The 14642-nt window shown below is 33.3% G+C and overlaps 2 protein-coding genes, 1 long non-coding RNA gene and 2 other non-coding genes across 5 annotated transcripts; all 5 read right to left on the reverse strand.

The window, feature by feature from the left end:
- Positions 1–1961: 1961 nt before the first annotated feature.
- Positions 1962–3697, reverse strand: LOC105779963 (glycerol-3-phosphate acyltransferase 5). The gene is made up of 2 exons (XM_012603994.2): positions 3084–3697; positions 1962–3011 (listed from the first exon to the last, which is right to left on the reverse strand). Exons 1-2 carry the CDS (start codon positions 3630–3632, stop codon positions 2094–2096), a joined length of 1467 nt encoding a protein of 488 aa, XP_012459448.2. The 5' UTR covers positions 3633–3697; the 3' UTR covers positions 1962–2093.
- A 1655-nt stretch (positions 3698–5352) lies between these two features.
- Positions 5353–6283, reverse strand: LOC128040364 (uncharacterized). The gene is made up of 2 exons (XR_008194986.1): positions 5998–6283; positions 5353–5554 (listed from the first exon to the last, which is right to left on the reverse strand). It is a non-coding gene; the product is annotated as an uncharacterized LOC128040364 (long non-coding RNA).
- On the reverse strand, positions 6102–6204 carry LOC128040696 (U6 spliceosomal RNA). Its single transcript, XR_008195502.1, has one exon. It is a non-coding gene; the product is annotated as a U6 spliceosomal RNA (small nuclear RNA).
- Positions 6284–9346: 3063 nt separating the features above from the next.
- Positions 9347–9449, reverse strand: LOC128040707 (U6 spliceosomal RNA). Its single transcript, XR_008195513.1, has one exon. It is a non-coding gene; the product is annotated as a U6 spliceosomal RNA (small nuclear RNA).
- A 1477-nt stretch (positions 9450–10926) lies between these two features.
- LOC105779962 (pentatricopeptide repeat-containing protein At3g58590) lies at positions 10927–13637 on the reverse strand. The gene has a single exon (XM_012603993.2). It carries the CDS (start codon positions 13328–13330, stop codon positions 11132–11134), a length of 2199 nt encoding a protein of 732 aa, XP_012459447.1. The 5' UTR covers positions 13331–13637; the 3' UTR covers positions 10927–11131.
- Positions 13638–14642: the final 1005 nt, after the last annotated feature.

A 14642-nucleotide genomic window follows, 5' to 3' on the forward strand; every position in this document is an offset into this window, starting at 1 on the left:
AAAAATCTTAATACATAAGCCACTGCACTCTTTTTCTCTCCTGAATTGATTGAATCAATCTTTATCTACTGTAAGTATATAATCATTGACTTCCTCTCTGGTTTTTCGTGTTTGCCTATGCCACACTAGCATGTTCACTTTTATATGTGTTTACTTGGGAATATTATCATCATACTTGTTAATTTCCTTGTAAGTTAAAGTGACAAATCTTATTTCCTTATTATGCAACTTTAAAATGTACCATTTCAAGTAGCTACTCTCCCTTCTCCTTTTGGTGTGATTAGAGTCGAAAGATTGTTTTTCCTGATTTATCAATGCATCATATAAATCCGAATTGGCGAGATTGCTTTTCCCTTAACTTGTGGAATGGACACATGAAGTTGGAGGTTATTTTCAATGGCAACTTTGGACGATGATTCGTTTTCTGCTAGATTGGTGAGCTATTTTGTTTGAAGTGAAGAATTGGTTTCATGGAAGGCCAATTGGAGTTGAGAGCAGGGTGAAAGAGATATTGTATCAGCTTGAATTTCTTCTATTGAATTCTAAGTTTATATTTTTAGTTGAAGTGAGATATTGAGGCAGTACTTCCATTTAATTCGAATTGTTGTAAATTCAATCGAGTTGTTGATGATAATTCGATATGGTTATGTTTTTATTTTATTTTTAGAGTTCAATTCTATATGGTTATGTTTTTTTTTATTTTTAGAGTTCAATTCTTACTCACTTATTAAATTTTATTAGTTATAATTATTTTAAATTTTATTAAATCATATATTTTAATTAAAATATATTTAATATTAATTATTTCAAATTATCTTTTATAGTATAATATATTATGATTTGAGTAAATTCATATAAGAATATTAATTATTAAGAATTTTATTAAATTATATATTTTAATTAAGATATATTTAATAATAATTATGTTAAATTATCTTTTATAGTATCATATATTATGATTTGAGTAAATTCATATAAGAATATTAATTATTAAGAATTTTATTAAATTATATATTTTAATTATAATATATTTAATAATAATTATGTTAATTTATATTTTATAGTATCATATATTATTATTTGAGTAAATTCATATCGAATATTAATTATTAAGAATTTTATTAAATTATATATTTTAATTAAAATATATTTAATAATAATTATGTTTAAATATGATTAAATTATTTATTATTGATAATAATAATCTTATTAAAATTTAAATAACAATAACAATAATCATTTACCAAAACAAATTTATGCTAAGGGTATTCTAGTCATTTTAGTTTTTTCCATTATGCTATTACACCTCTATTCCATTCAACCAAACACAAGATTACTATTACGCCTCTATTCCATTACATTCAACCAAACAGTTGATTTGCTATTACACCTCTATTCCATTACACCTCTAATCCAATACATCTCTAATCCAATACAGCGAACCAAACGTGCTCTTAAATCCCTAAAAAGGATAGCTATATTAGAGTAATTATGTTGAAGTTGTATCGTATAACTTCCACTTGGAATATTGATACATAGAACCCTTTTCTATATTATAGAATCCATCATAAGTAAGTTTTTAATCGAAGTAGGAGATTTCTCCAATAAACACCATAAAAATTCGAACCTAACGCAAATTCCAACGACGACCAGTTTCAGACATTGTTTCTTTTTAACATCATTCTTTCAGAACTTTGAATGATCATTATTGTATAGATATGGGTTTTGATTTTAAGTCATTTATTTTATTTTAAAAAACTCTTTGAATGTGAACTCAATCAATTCATCATAATATTGCTTTTGCATTTACTAGCTTTGACCAGAATTTTAGGATTTTGTATATTTTAAAGATGACTCGTCTTTTTGTTAGCATTTGTCATATCAATAAAAACACACAACACGGTTGTCATTTGTGTATTAATTCTTTAATGTAATAAATAGCATTTTTTAATAGAAAAATGTTAAGTTTCATGAAAGTCAAGTATTATTAATAATCTCATAAATAATAATCCAAAAAAAAAATCCCATTATGTACAACAAAAGGACATCATTTAATTCAATTTATTCCATACAAAAAAAAAGAACAAACAAATTTATTGAAAAGAGGATTTAAAAGTCCTCACCACCTTCTTAACTTGATCAACGAAGGAAGTGCGTGAAACTGTTCCATCATTCCCAGCCAATATTTTGTATTTTTCTTTCCTGGTTAAATTTGTACACTCAAACCCTAACGTAGCAGCCAAGATTCTTTGCACATAATTAGCCACATCTTCTGGACTCTTTCCCGATGAACATGTCGCTTCCATCGGAAGTTGGTTTAAGAACGTTACCTCGTAAACCGGTCTAGGGTTCATGAAGAAGAAGATTGGATCCAAAGCTTTCCACCCACTTGCTGTTGTTGCATGGAAAAACCCTACCCTATAGTTCATGGCAACCGGGACTATTCGATCAGTTAATTCAGCAAATAGGGCACTAAACCTTAATAAAAAGGGTTCCCTACAAGTTGTTCCTTCGGGACAAACTACTAAGTCACCTTTAGCTAATTCATTTTTTATTTTTTCTGCGTCCACTTCTCGGATTCTAGTTAATCTAATCGTCGGTATTGGCGATAGGATTTCGGAAATCCGTGAAATGGAATATGTGACTGCTGGGATTTTGCGCATTAGAACGTTGGATAAGATCACAGGGTCCATTAGGGTTCTATGAGTGCAAACGAATAGGACACCGGGGCTGTTACGAGAGGCGGGTGGTGGTGGTTTGCCTTTGACGACGATTTTGCCACCGAATAAGTGAGATATGTAGGGAATGACTTGCATTGGAAGAATTAGTCCTATGACAATCCGGATGGTTGCTAGTAAGATGCCTAATGGAAGCCATAGGAGGATTAAGAGAGCGGTTGAGGGTGTCGGCCGCTTGACAAGACGGCCATCATGGAAGATTACCGGAAGTGGTCGGAGGAGCTGTTGATCGTTGAGGTTTTGATTGGTTATAAATGGTGGATGCACTTTTTCCTGCATGGTAATCTTTAATTAGCAAGTTAACAAGTTTTGAAATTGTTGTTAATTTTATTGAAAGAAACTTACTTTGCATAGAGAATAGAATTGAAAACTGGATGTAGCTCTTCCGAGTCCTAAAATAGGCTCATCGTCTACAAATAGCTTGGCGACTCTCCTTGAGATAGAAGCGATATCACTTTTAACAAAACCCGTAGCAAATCCGAACCGAGTTACTACAAGTTCGGTTCCGATAACCTCATCAGCTCGTAAATGCTCCTTGGCAAACCTTTCCACCATAACCCTAGGCGTTTTGGTCACCACAACTCTTCTATCATGCGAGCTAAACACTTTCCAAGCCTCCATATCAACATCATCCATGTAAAACTTAGGTAAAACAGCTCTCGAAACCGATTCAATCTCCGACACCCGAAGCCCTACCGTCGCGAAAAAGACCATCAACTTCAACCGAGCATCATCCAACCCTAGCATTTCCAACAATCGAATCACTGGCCAGAACAACAACAACAATGCGAACCGGATTAAACCGGAGGCCTCAAATGCCACCAACATGAAGTAAGAAAAGGGATCTGGGTCTTTCAAAAGAGTGCCCTCAAACTCAGAAACAACAGATTCCATCACTAAAATTTTCCTTTGTGTTTTTTGCTTAAAATATCAAAAAAAAAAATCTGGTTTTTTTTTTTTTTTTTGGCTTGAATGAAAGAAAATGAAAGGATTTGAGAATATATGGTTAAAGAGCAATGGTTTGGATTGACTAATCTCTAATGAAAGAGTGAGGCAGTTTATCAGTTTTACAACAACTTGTCTTATATACTTTCTTTTTTCGTATTTTAAATTTTCTTAGCAGCCAAACAAGTTGATAAATCTGCAAAGAATAAAGGACTATACGCCACGTTAACATACGAAGATTGATCACTTAACTTCACCAAACTTGTCAAAATTTATGAAGATAGAAACTTTTTTGTCTTTTGTTTTTCTGGGGAACAATTTTTGAATTAAAAGTAGGTGAGTGAGCCATCGATTTATGACCCTTAATTAGGTTACTAACTTTGGGTTTACCGTATAGTATGAAGTTATATATATATAAATAATAAGTAAAGGTATTAACTTTTCAGAATGTTCATACCATTGCTTAGCAAAATAAGTAGATGGTATTCCTTAACTACTTTTTTAGAAAAAAGTCATTGTCTTTGTCACAATTAGCTCCTTGGCTGGACTTGTTGAATTGTTCTTGGTATTTGATTAAGTCAAATGAATGTTAAAACTTTTATAACTTTGTTGGGTACTAGAGAATATGTGTGTACGTATACTTCTAATTAAACCCCCATGTGTTACGAGTAATCCAACTTCGATTAGTAAAATTATAAAAAAGTTTTTTCGTATTTAAAATGTAATTTAATCTTTTTATATATAATTTTTAAAATCCAATAAAAATTTGCATATATATTTTGAATTGTTAAAACCTTTATTTTACCAATAACATGATTTTTAAAAAAAAAATTATTATGCATACTTTATCACCTTCATCAAATATATATATTAATAAAGTTGCCGATTGAGTTGATGTCACAAATTAACTTCACATTAACTCAAGATTGATGGCAGCACCACCAGGATAATGCATTTAATATTCTTAATATGATGTATTTACGTGTTTAAATTTCGTTTTACTCACAATTTATTCAATTTTTTCATTTGTTATCATTAATTAGTTTGAAACCATACGCTTCACTATTTATTATATGTTATTTTTAAATACACTTCGTGTTCTAAATATATAATTTCCACATGCGTGCTATTGAATTTCTAATACATATAACTTCGTAGTATCAAAAGGAGAAAGAGTTGTTGTTACGATAAAAATCATAGTTTGAGAATAAAAATAAATGAATGAATTGAGTTTGAATTAAGGGTATTATAATAGAAATGGGATTTTTTTTGCTCTTTTTAAATTGGTTGAAAAATGAAAAAGAAAATGGTGGTTTAATTGGTCTACTTCTTATGGAAAACTTTTCTTGCCTAAGTTTAGGTAAGGTTGGTTAGAAATATGAAAGTGAAAACCCTTAGTTTTCATTTTCTTGAAATTTGAATGTTAATGGTGGGAGAAAACATATATTGTTTGTCAATGAGGTTATCCATAAGTTTTATAGTAGTATTTCAATGGAGATCACTTTGTATTCGCATAAGTTACCTCTCTTTTGTACAAAAATAAGACATCATTATGTACCCAATACCCCCTTATTTTTTGTTCATAAGTTTTGTATTAGTATTTCAATGGAGACTTTATATTAGTATTTTTGTTCATGTCCTACATACTCATGTCAGATGTATATCTATGTTAGGAGGAGTACTCGGAGTTCCATTAAAAAAAGATAAAAACAAGACAAGAGGATGAATGTTGTACAATACCAAAAAAAAAACATCTCAGTTACAATCTTCTTTGTGGACCTTTTCAAAGGAAGCATGTCAACTGCATATCCAAATTCAATCCTCAATGATACCCAATTCCACTCCATCTTGTAGCATTTGGTACTTCAATTCTGTTAACACAAACCACAAGGTTATCAGCAGTGGCAGCAAAAACGATGCTGCTCTGACTCTTCCCATGCATATCCTAACACAAATATGAAGATAAGATGATTTTAAACATATGAAAATCTTGTAAAAAATATTTAAACAGTAACCACATCGGACCCAAACACGAGTCTGAGTAAGATAGCTACAAAATATTAGCTCCATGTATAGAAATTCTGGTGAAGAGCAAATTCTCCAATGTGTCTTTGTCAAAACCCAATGTTTGTCATCGGCCAACCCGGGTCACTCAAAAGAGAAACTTTTTGATAAATTTACAGAACAAACTTTAACCCTAAAAACGTAAGGCTCCTCTTAAGTTTAAACACACCTAAATTACAAGTAGTTAGTGTTCAGTATCAACAATTACCAGCAATCAAAATACTTAGTACTATAATTGTATGGAACTTACAAGGAAAAACCCGGACGCCAAACTTCCTCAAATCTTTATATAATGAATATCGAGACCAAACCCATATGAACTAAAATGCGAAGCAAACTGAGAAAAGGATGAAAAAAAACTTGGACCATTTCTCGATTTGTGCGTGTCATCCTTGCGCAGGGGCCATGCTAATCTTCTCTGTATCATTCCAATTTTATCGGATGTCCCCGAAGGGACAACCCTTGCGGGCTGCTGCTTCCATATAAACGCTTTCGCTGCTATGTTCCTAATTGATGTGGTATATCTAGTTGGTACGCAATCATCCTGACCAAGTCACGTGGGCTGGTTTAGACATCAAAATAAAAGCCATGGGCTTGTGGTGGTAGAGTGGGACCCTTTTGTTTAAACATGGGCTGCTCACTTAACCTAAGAGAGGAAACTTTAATGGTTGCATTAGTAAATAATATATAGTGTGGCTTAGGTTACTTTTTAACCATGATTTGCTGGTATTGCTCATGGTTTGATACATCCCCAACTAGTGCCCTCCTAGGAAAAAAAATGAGAATAAGTTGATGGCGGGTTCCCAACTATCCAGTTAAAATAATTAAGACAAAAATAATCATTTTATGATAATTTTGAACAGATGTATTTAGGGAACAATTCATTTTTACATAATTACAAACTTAGCATATTGGGTTTGATTTCACAAGTAGAAAAAGTGAAAGACAAACATTGATGGCTTAGTCACTTGCAGTGTTTTGGGTCTTCAATTCCTTTGGATGATGAACTCACTCAGCTCATCTGCTTCTTTTTGACTGCCGTTTCTTCCTTCTCTCTATTTCCACAACAATGCATTAATCGGGAACACCTTAGGATACAGGATTACTGATTCGGTTCGGCCACAGCAAACCATCTTCAAAATATTTCACCTCATTCAGACAGTCAATCCCTCTTTTTTATCTTCGCCTTCTGTTGTTGCATTGTGTATTTCAGCCGAAGATTTTATCTTCAATCTGTAGCTTGACTGAGAGTTCTATTGAGTAACAAAACAAGAGGATGAAGGTTCTATCATAACATGTAATATCTCAACTAACATCTTTCAGGTCTTGAAAGGTTCTTTTTTTTCTCAAGTAACCCTGTGGGACATCCATGTCCAATGCATACTCAAACAGGCTTTATGGGGATATAACCCACTAAATGCACACAGAAATTAATATACCTGTTCACCATTCATAAAGGTTCATGCCTCACACTTATGCAGCAAGCATAAACCAGCTACAAACTTGTAATTTATTTGATCAAATTGATTAGAATGAAAAAAAAAACAAGGCAGAGGCTAATTCAGAAAACACAACTAGAAACATTTCAAATGTAATTTACTGTTTAACAGAGTAAAACAGACTGAACCCATAAAACCACTCTATGTTGCAATATTAAGTGAGCGTAATCCATAAAGCAAACAGAGAAGGAACCCCACCTGCAAACGTTCACAAGAAAAATGGGGAAAAAATGAGTGAACCATTTGTCCATTTTCCCATCATGCTAATCATTTATGCTGTATTTGTTGGGCCGCGGGTGGTCCCGGGAGCCCACCCTATATATATATACATTTGTGGGGTTGCTGATAAAAAAAGTGTGTGCTGCAAGTAAAAGAAAAAAAGAGAGAAAAATTTTTCTTTGATAGGAGGTCCATTTGGTGTGTGTTGGTGCTGAGTTTTTTTAATGGTAGTTACTAGTTAGTAGATATCTTTAATGTGCATGGTCCATTTTCGTTTGGGATATTATAGCTTTCAAAAATAATCTCAACTTTTCTCTTAAAGTTTGTTTGAGATTATTTGTTGATAGCTTTATTTGAGTTTTATACTTTTTCTTGTAGTTCGGTTGTGATCTTATAGCAAAACTTTGATTATAGTAGAATTTTTGGTGAACTTTCAAAGTCATATGGTTTTTACCATTTGCTTTAAATGAGTTTTTCACGTAAAAATTATGTGCCTCGATTTATTATTTTTACTTACAATATTGTGGTTTATTTGTATTGATTGTTGATATATATGTGTTATTTGGTTTACCATAATTATTTAATTGACTTTCCGGGGTGAAAGAATATCAATTGTGCTTCCACGGTATTTCCTCAGGTTTAGATTTGTCCCAACAAACTGGTATCAAAGCTTGGTTCTCGTGTTAGATAATCATGGAAATTAACACTAGTAAGATAATTATGTTGAAAGACACAAATTATCAACTCTGGCGAAACAAGATGAAAGATCTTTGATTTGTGAAGGCTTTGCACCTTTCTGTTTTTGCTACTCAAAAACCCAAGTCGAAAATTGATGAAGAGTGGAAATTTGAGCATCAACAGATGTGCGATTTTATTCGGCAATTTGTTGAAGAGAATGTCTATAACCACATTAATCAAGAGACACATGCGGCCACATCGTGGAACAAGCTTGAAAAATTGTATGCGTCGAAGTCCAACAATAACAAGTTGCTCATGCTTAAGAGAATGATGATGTTGAGTTACAAGAAAAAAAACTTCTACAACCGACCACTTCAATGAGTTTCAAGGTTTGTTGACTTAACTACAACCGCATGATTTCTTTAATCTGCACCAAAACAACATTTTCAATCAAGAAAGATGTAACAAAATACCTTTTGTTTCTGTCTTCATATCACGTATAAATATGCATTGTCAAGCTATTTCATGCCATATTATTTTTCAATTTAATCCCTTATTCTTTCAAGTATTACAGAAATTTTCCAATCTATTTAATCCTCTTTTTTTTTTGTTTTTGTTTTTCCTTTTCAATTTAATTCTTCACTTCAGTATATATATATATATTGCAGTTTCTAAATTTTCCTGAGGCTTATTAGCTTATTATCATATGGATTCCAATCAGATGGGAGTAGTAAAAAGAAAATCAAAGATCAAACACAAGAGGTTGCATTTTTCTGAGAAATTGTATTCTGAGTATCAAGGAGTTGATTTTATTCCTTATTAAATTTAATCTCATTTAATAGTATAAAACATAAAAAGTTGATGTATAAAATCTGCTTCTCACTTTTAATTTTTCTATTGCCATATCTTTTTTTTACCAAATTTATATTTTCATTTTACAATATTATATAGATACACTTGCAAAAATTTATTTTCATTTTCTGATATATAGTAATATTTTGTTATAATTTTCAATATTTTAATATGATAAAAAAAATAGACCTCAACAATGATTTATTTACTAAAATTAATGCTGTTAAGTTCATCTTTTGGTAACACAAACCACAGGGTTATGAGAAGCTAATTCACCAAACTCAGCCTTAAATCGAATTTGGAGGCCAAACCCACATTATAACTCTCGATCCTAATCCAACCCTTCAAAAAAAAAATTTGGACCATTTCTCGATTTGTGCGTGTCATCCTTGCGCAGGGGCCATGCTAATCTTCTCTGTATCGTTCCAATTTTATCGGATGTCCCCGAATGGACATTGCTAGCTGCTTCTTAGTATATATACGCTTTCTGTGCTTTGTTTCTAAATGATGTGGGATATCTAGTTGGATCCCAACCAAGTCAGGAACTAGCCTACCTCATCCTATGTCCCCAGGCGCGGGCTCGTTTGGACATAGGCGTGGCCTAAAATAAAAGCAATGGGCTTATGGTTGTAGAGTGGGACCCTTTTATTCAAACATGGGCTGTTGACGTGCCTCAACTCCCTCAACTGGATAAATGGGTCCGTGTCAGCCCAATTGGTCAAGGAGGAACATTTCACGGTTGCACTAGCATATCAATATATTTAGTTAGACTGGCTCAGGTTACTATATTAAGCTTGATTTGCAGGTATTGTTCATGTTTTTCAGTTTTTTGTTACACTTTAACACCAACTCAACTCTCGTAAAGCCTGAATAGAAGAAAAAGGGGAGAAAATTTGACAATAATATGATGATTCCCAGCTATTGGACACAGAAATATCATTTTCAACAGTTGCATTTAAGGATCAATTCTTTTACATAATTACAAATTTGTACATTGTTTTTTATTTCACTAGTAGCAGATGAGCTGGAGTTGAGGCCAATAGTAGATGGCTCAGTCACTTTATTTGCTTATGAGACTTAGGGTTCTTCAATTCCTTTGGATGATGGAACTCACTCATCAGCTCAGCTGCTTCTTTTAGACTGCCTTTTCTTCCTTCTTTCAACTTACAGAACAATGCATTCACTGGAAACACCTTAGAAATGTTGATTCAGTTCCACCAAAATAAATGTTGTTCAAAATATTATACCTCATCACAGACAGTTCGTTTGATTGCTAAGCTTTGTTTGCTTCCTGCAAACATGAACATGGGGGCATGAGTACGGAAAAACTTAGCAAATATAGAGAATACCCATGTCAAACACATATCAACATCTAACACTCACCCCGAGTCCAAGTAACATATGTCTCGATTAACATCTTTCAGGTCCTGCAAGGACTTCCTCAATAGAAGCATGTCAAGTTGTCAACTTGTGCTTAATCTTTGGGCCTTCCTATTCAAATTCATTTCTCAATTCTTGTAACTATTAACCAGAAAATGAGCACTAATGACTACAAAGTTGTTATGACTATATATAGAAATGAGATAAATGATAAGTCCAATTCCCACACAAAGAGATAATACTCGGCATTCATAAAGGTTCATGTTTTACTCTTTGCAGCAAGCATAAACCAGCTAGAACCTTATAATTTATTGGTAAAAATATCTCTTCTTTGTCAATACCATAATTTTCCAGTCACTCAGTTGACTAACAAGGGAATTTATTTGATCAAATTAATTCCATAACCCAATTATGAAGGATAAGTTTTAATTCTCTACACCACAAAAGGCAGAAGCTAATTCTGAAGCACCATATAATTTAATCATTAAAAAAGATCTCTTTCTTCGTCAAAACCCAAAATTCTTCCAATCATTCTCATTGGCCAACTGGGATTTTTCAAGGGAAATTTTTTGATCAATTATTTCACAGCCCATTTATAAAGATATCAGCTATTGAATTTGTTGACGAGGGGTATTAACAAGGGAGGTATGAAGCCAGTGACCGCAGAGATGATACAATAGGAGGTATGCGGTAAGACATGGCCCTGATTCACTAGCAGAAATCATTTCAGTCGGGGTATACAACACCATGTCCAGTTCAGAGATTTTCTCCAGTTGTATGTCTCTTCAATCCTTCAAGGAAATTACGCCATATAATGGCATCAGGTGGGAATGGCATGCTGGCAATAATCTGCTCTGCTTCCCCGAGTTTTCCATATCTAGCCAGTAAGTCTACCACACAATAATAGTGTTCCATTTTGGGTTCAAACCCATAGTCACTTTCAACTCTCCTGAAGAATTCCATGCCTTCTTCCACTAATCCAGCATGCCTGCACACGGTCAAGATTGCAATTAAACTGACCCCATCAGGCTTAAATCCATGAAACTCCATTTCTCGGAATGTTTCCAAAGCTTCATGATAATAACCATGGACTCCAAGGGCTGAAATCAGAGATGTCCAGGTTATGAGGTTTTTGTCCACCATTCCACCAAAGATTTTCACTGCACTTTTGATGCATCCACATTTTCCATACATATCTATGAGTAAATTGCAAACAAATGAGTCACAGAGACTGTAATCAGTCTTTATAATGAGACCATGAACAGAACTACCCAAAGCCAGGTTACAAAGTTTATTGCACACAGATAAAAGGCTTACAAATGTGTAATTGTCTGGATATATTTGAATCATTTGCATGTGTTTAAATAGTTCGAAAACCTCTTTATAGTGGCCAGTACGAGCACAAGCTGCGATCACGATATTCCAAGATACAATGTCCGGATCTTCAAGAATGGAGAGCAGCCTTATAGTTTCATGGTATTGGCCTACTCTATAATAAATTCCTGCAGCAATGTTAGAAGGCACTGTGGAGGGTGGTCTTCCAAAATCTGTAATGAAAGTAAGGGCATCGGACAGGAAACCATTTTTAGCATATGAAGTCATGAGGGAGCTCAAAACATATATATTATCTTCATGGCCCATTCTTATAATCAAACAATGAAGCTGCTTTAGCTCTATGGTCGCTGAAGATTTAAGAATTGCAGAAAATGTAAACTCGTTAGGCCGGTAACCTTGGTGTAGCATGTCTAGCAGTAAAGAAGCGGCAGTACTCGAAAATTTACTAGCATAGCCCAAAATTAAAGCATTCCAAGAAACTACATTCTTCTCACGTATACCATCAAAACATCGATGGGAGTCTTGCAATTTATCACATTTAACATAAAAGTCAACTAGTGCACTACCTACAACTACATCAGATTGGAAGCCCTTCTTGATTGTTTTAGCATGAATGTATTCCCCTAACATTGGGATCCGCAAATTACTACAAGAAGCAATTATAATAACGAAAGTAGTATGGTTTGGCATCATTCCTTCCCAGGACATTTGGAAGAAGAAACCTAAAGCTTTTTGAGGATGTTCATCCTTTTCCAATGCTCCAATAATTGTATTCCAGGACACAACATCAGTAATACGCATCCCCTCAAAGACTTTTTCTGCTAAGCAGATTTGCGCACATTTGACATATGCATTAATAAGAGAATTTGTAACAGTAACTTCATGATCAAAACCACATTTAATCACTAAACCATGTATCTGTTCTCCAAATTCCAAATCAAGCTCACCTTTCAAGCCAGACAAAACGCCCACAAATGAAGAGTCAGACAAAGAGGCCTCCACCCTCTGGAGCTCACGAAACAAAAGCATACAATCTTTAACCAAACCATGATGTGCACACAAAGAAATAATTGAGTTCCATGTTACCAAACTCTTCCTCGGCATGTGATCAAATGCCTGGAGTGCCTCGGAAACGCACCCGTACCTTCCATACAGACCTAACAAAGCAGTACCGACAAAGGAATCTGCGAAGAACAATCCATTCTTGACAACCAATGCTTGTAATTGAACCCCACCAGAGAGACTCAATGCCTGAGACGATAAGAGTCCCGCCAACACATAGGGAGTAGGCAAAAAACCATAACTCCTCATCGAAGAAAACAATTCGCAAGCGGCCCAGAGGTCCCCAGATTTACCATAGGCAGTGATCATCGAACTAAACGATACTGTATTTCTGTTGGTCATATTGTCAAACACTTTGCGTGCCACTGGTAAATGCCCGAGTGATGCATACAGAGAGATGATATTGTTGAATAAAAAGATGGGTTGGGAGGCGTAAGGGCCGAAGGTGATGGCAAGGGCGTGCAGAGACTGGGTGGATATAAGGGAAGGAAAAGCTGAGCTAGATTTGAGTAATTGAAGGAGACGGTGTTGGGTTTTTAAGAAATCGTAGCAGCTCATGCAGGCGGGAAAAGGTGGTCGAGAAGCACGTTGAAGGTTTTCCGGTGTTGGTCTTATCGTAGTAGACCAAGCACAGACAGCAGGCTATTGCAAATCTCTACATAATACATATCGAGACATTCACTGTTCAACAGTAAAAAAAACAAACCAAACCCCGACCAAAACTGTAAATTGTAATCCGTTCCGAGCAAAGCCGAACATCAAACCAAGGTTTTTTTATATAAATAATCTAAAAATATTAATTAATTACAAGAATAACTATATACAAAAATGGTACTAGTTGGTGTCACTTCACTAACCAGCAACACCATTCCTTTTACCCTTATCATGAATTTTTTGGTATAATCACTATTATATATTTTTTAAAATATCTGTGAAAATATGAAATTCACGGTGGAGAAAAATAATATATTTTAAAAAGAAAATGATCAGTTAAAATCAATTGAAAAAAAATGCTAAGGGAATGAGTATCGCATCAGTTAATTTTTAAAAGAAAATGGTCAGTTAAAATATATTAAAAATATTTTTTAATGTGCATAGACGAGGATTTAAAAAAAAGTGAAATGAAACAATTCAATTGGGTATTTTACTAAAATAATATTTAAAAAATAAAAAATACCAAAATAGTATAACTTTTTTTTACTTACTAAAATCGTGCAAAAAAAAAAACAGTTAAAATCTGAATGAAGGGCCTACCACAGGCGGCGCCAATGGTGCCTGTGGCAGAGGCGACACCAACATGTTCGTATTTCAGCTATTTGTTCGTAATTTTTTCCTCGGATTTTATTACTTTAAAAAAAATACTATTTTCTAATTTCATTATTTTACATTATTTCAGTACATTATGTTTGAAATGTATTCATTTAGTGTGTGTTTTAAAATTTTTTTTAAAACCCTTATTTCGACCCTTTATTCGTATTTTTCCCAAATTTTATTATTTTAATAAAAATATATTATTTTCGTATTTTATTATTTTACATTATTTTAGTACATTATGTTTGAAATGTATTAATTTACTGTATTTTTAAATAAATTTAGTAAAACCCTTATTTGCCCTTTGTTCAGTATTTTTTCGGATTTTATTACTTTAAAAATATGCTATTTTCTAATTTTTAATTTTACATTATTTTAGTACATTATGTTTGAAATGTATTCATTTAGTGTGTGTTTTAAATAAATTTTAAAAAACCCTTATGTCGGCCCTTTGTTCGTATTTTTTTTCCGGATTTTATTACTTTCAATAAAAAAACACACTAAATGAATACATTTCAAACATAATGTACTAAAATAATGTAAAATAATAAAATTAGAA

This window comes from Gossypium raimondii, chromosome 4, assembly GCF_025698545.1.
Source record: "Gossypium raimondii isolate GPD5lz chromosome 4, ASM2569854v1, whole genome shotgun sequence".
NCBI lineage: Eukaryota > Viridiplantae > Streptophyta > Magnoliopsida > Malvales > Malvaceae > Gossypium > Gossypium raimondii.

Excerpts from the sequence above, each read along its gene's own strand:
- LOC105779963 (XM_012603994.2), bottom strand. The coding sequence starts at position 3,632 with ATGGAATCTGTTGTTTCTGAGTTTGAGGGCACTCTTTTGAAAGACCCA. Across the intron at positions 3,012-3,083 it reads AATTCTATTCTCTATGCAAA|GAAAAAGTGCATCCACCATT; the intron begins GTAAGTTTCTTT and ends ATTACCATGCAG.
- LOC105779962 (XM_012603993.2), bottom strand. The coding sequence starts at position 13,330 with ATGAGCTGCTACGATTTCTTAAAAACCCAACACCGTCTCCTTCAATTA.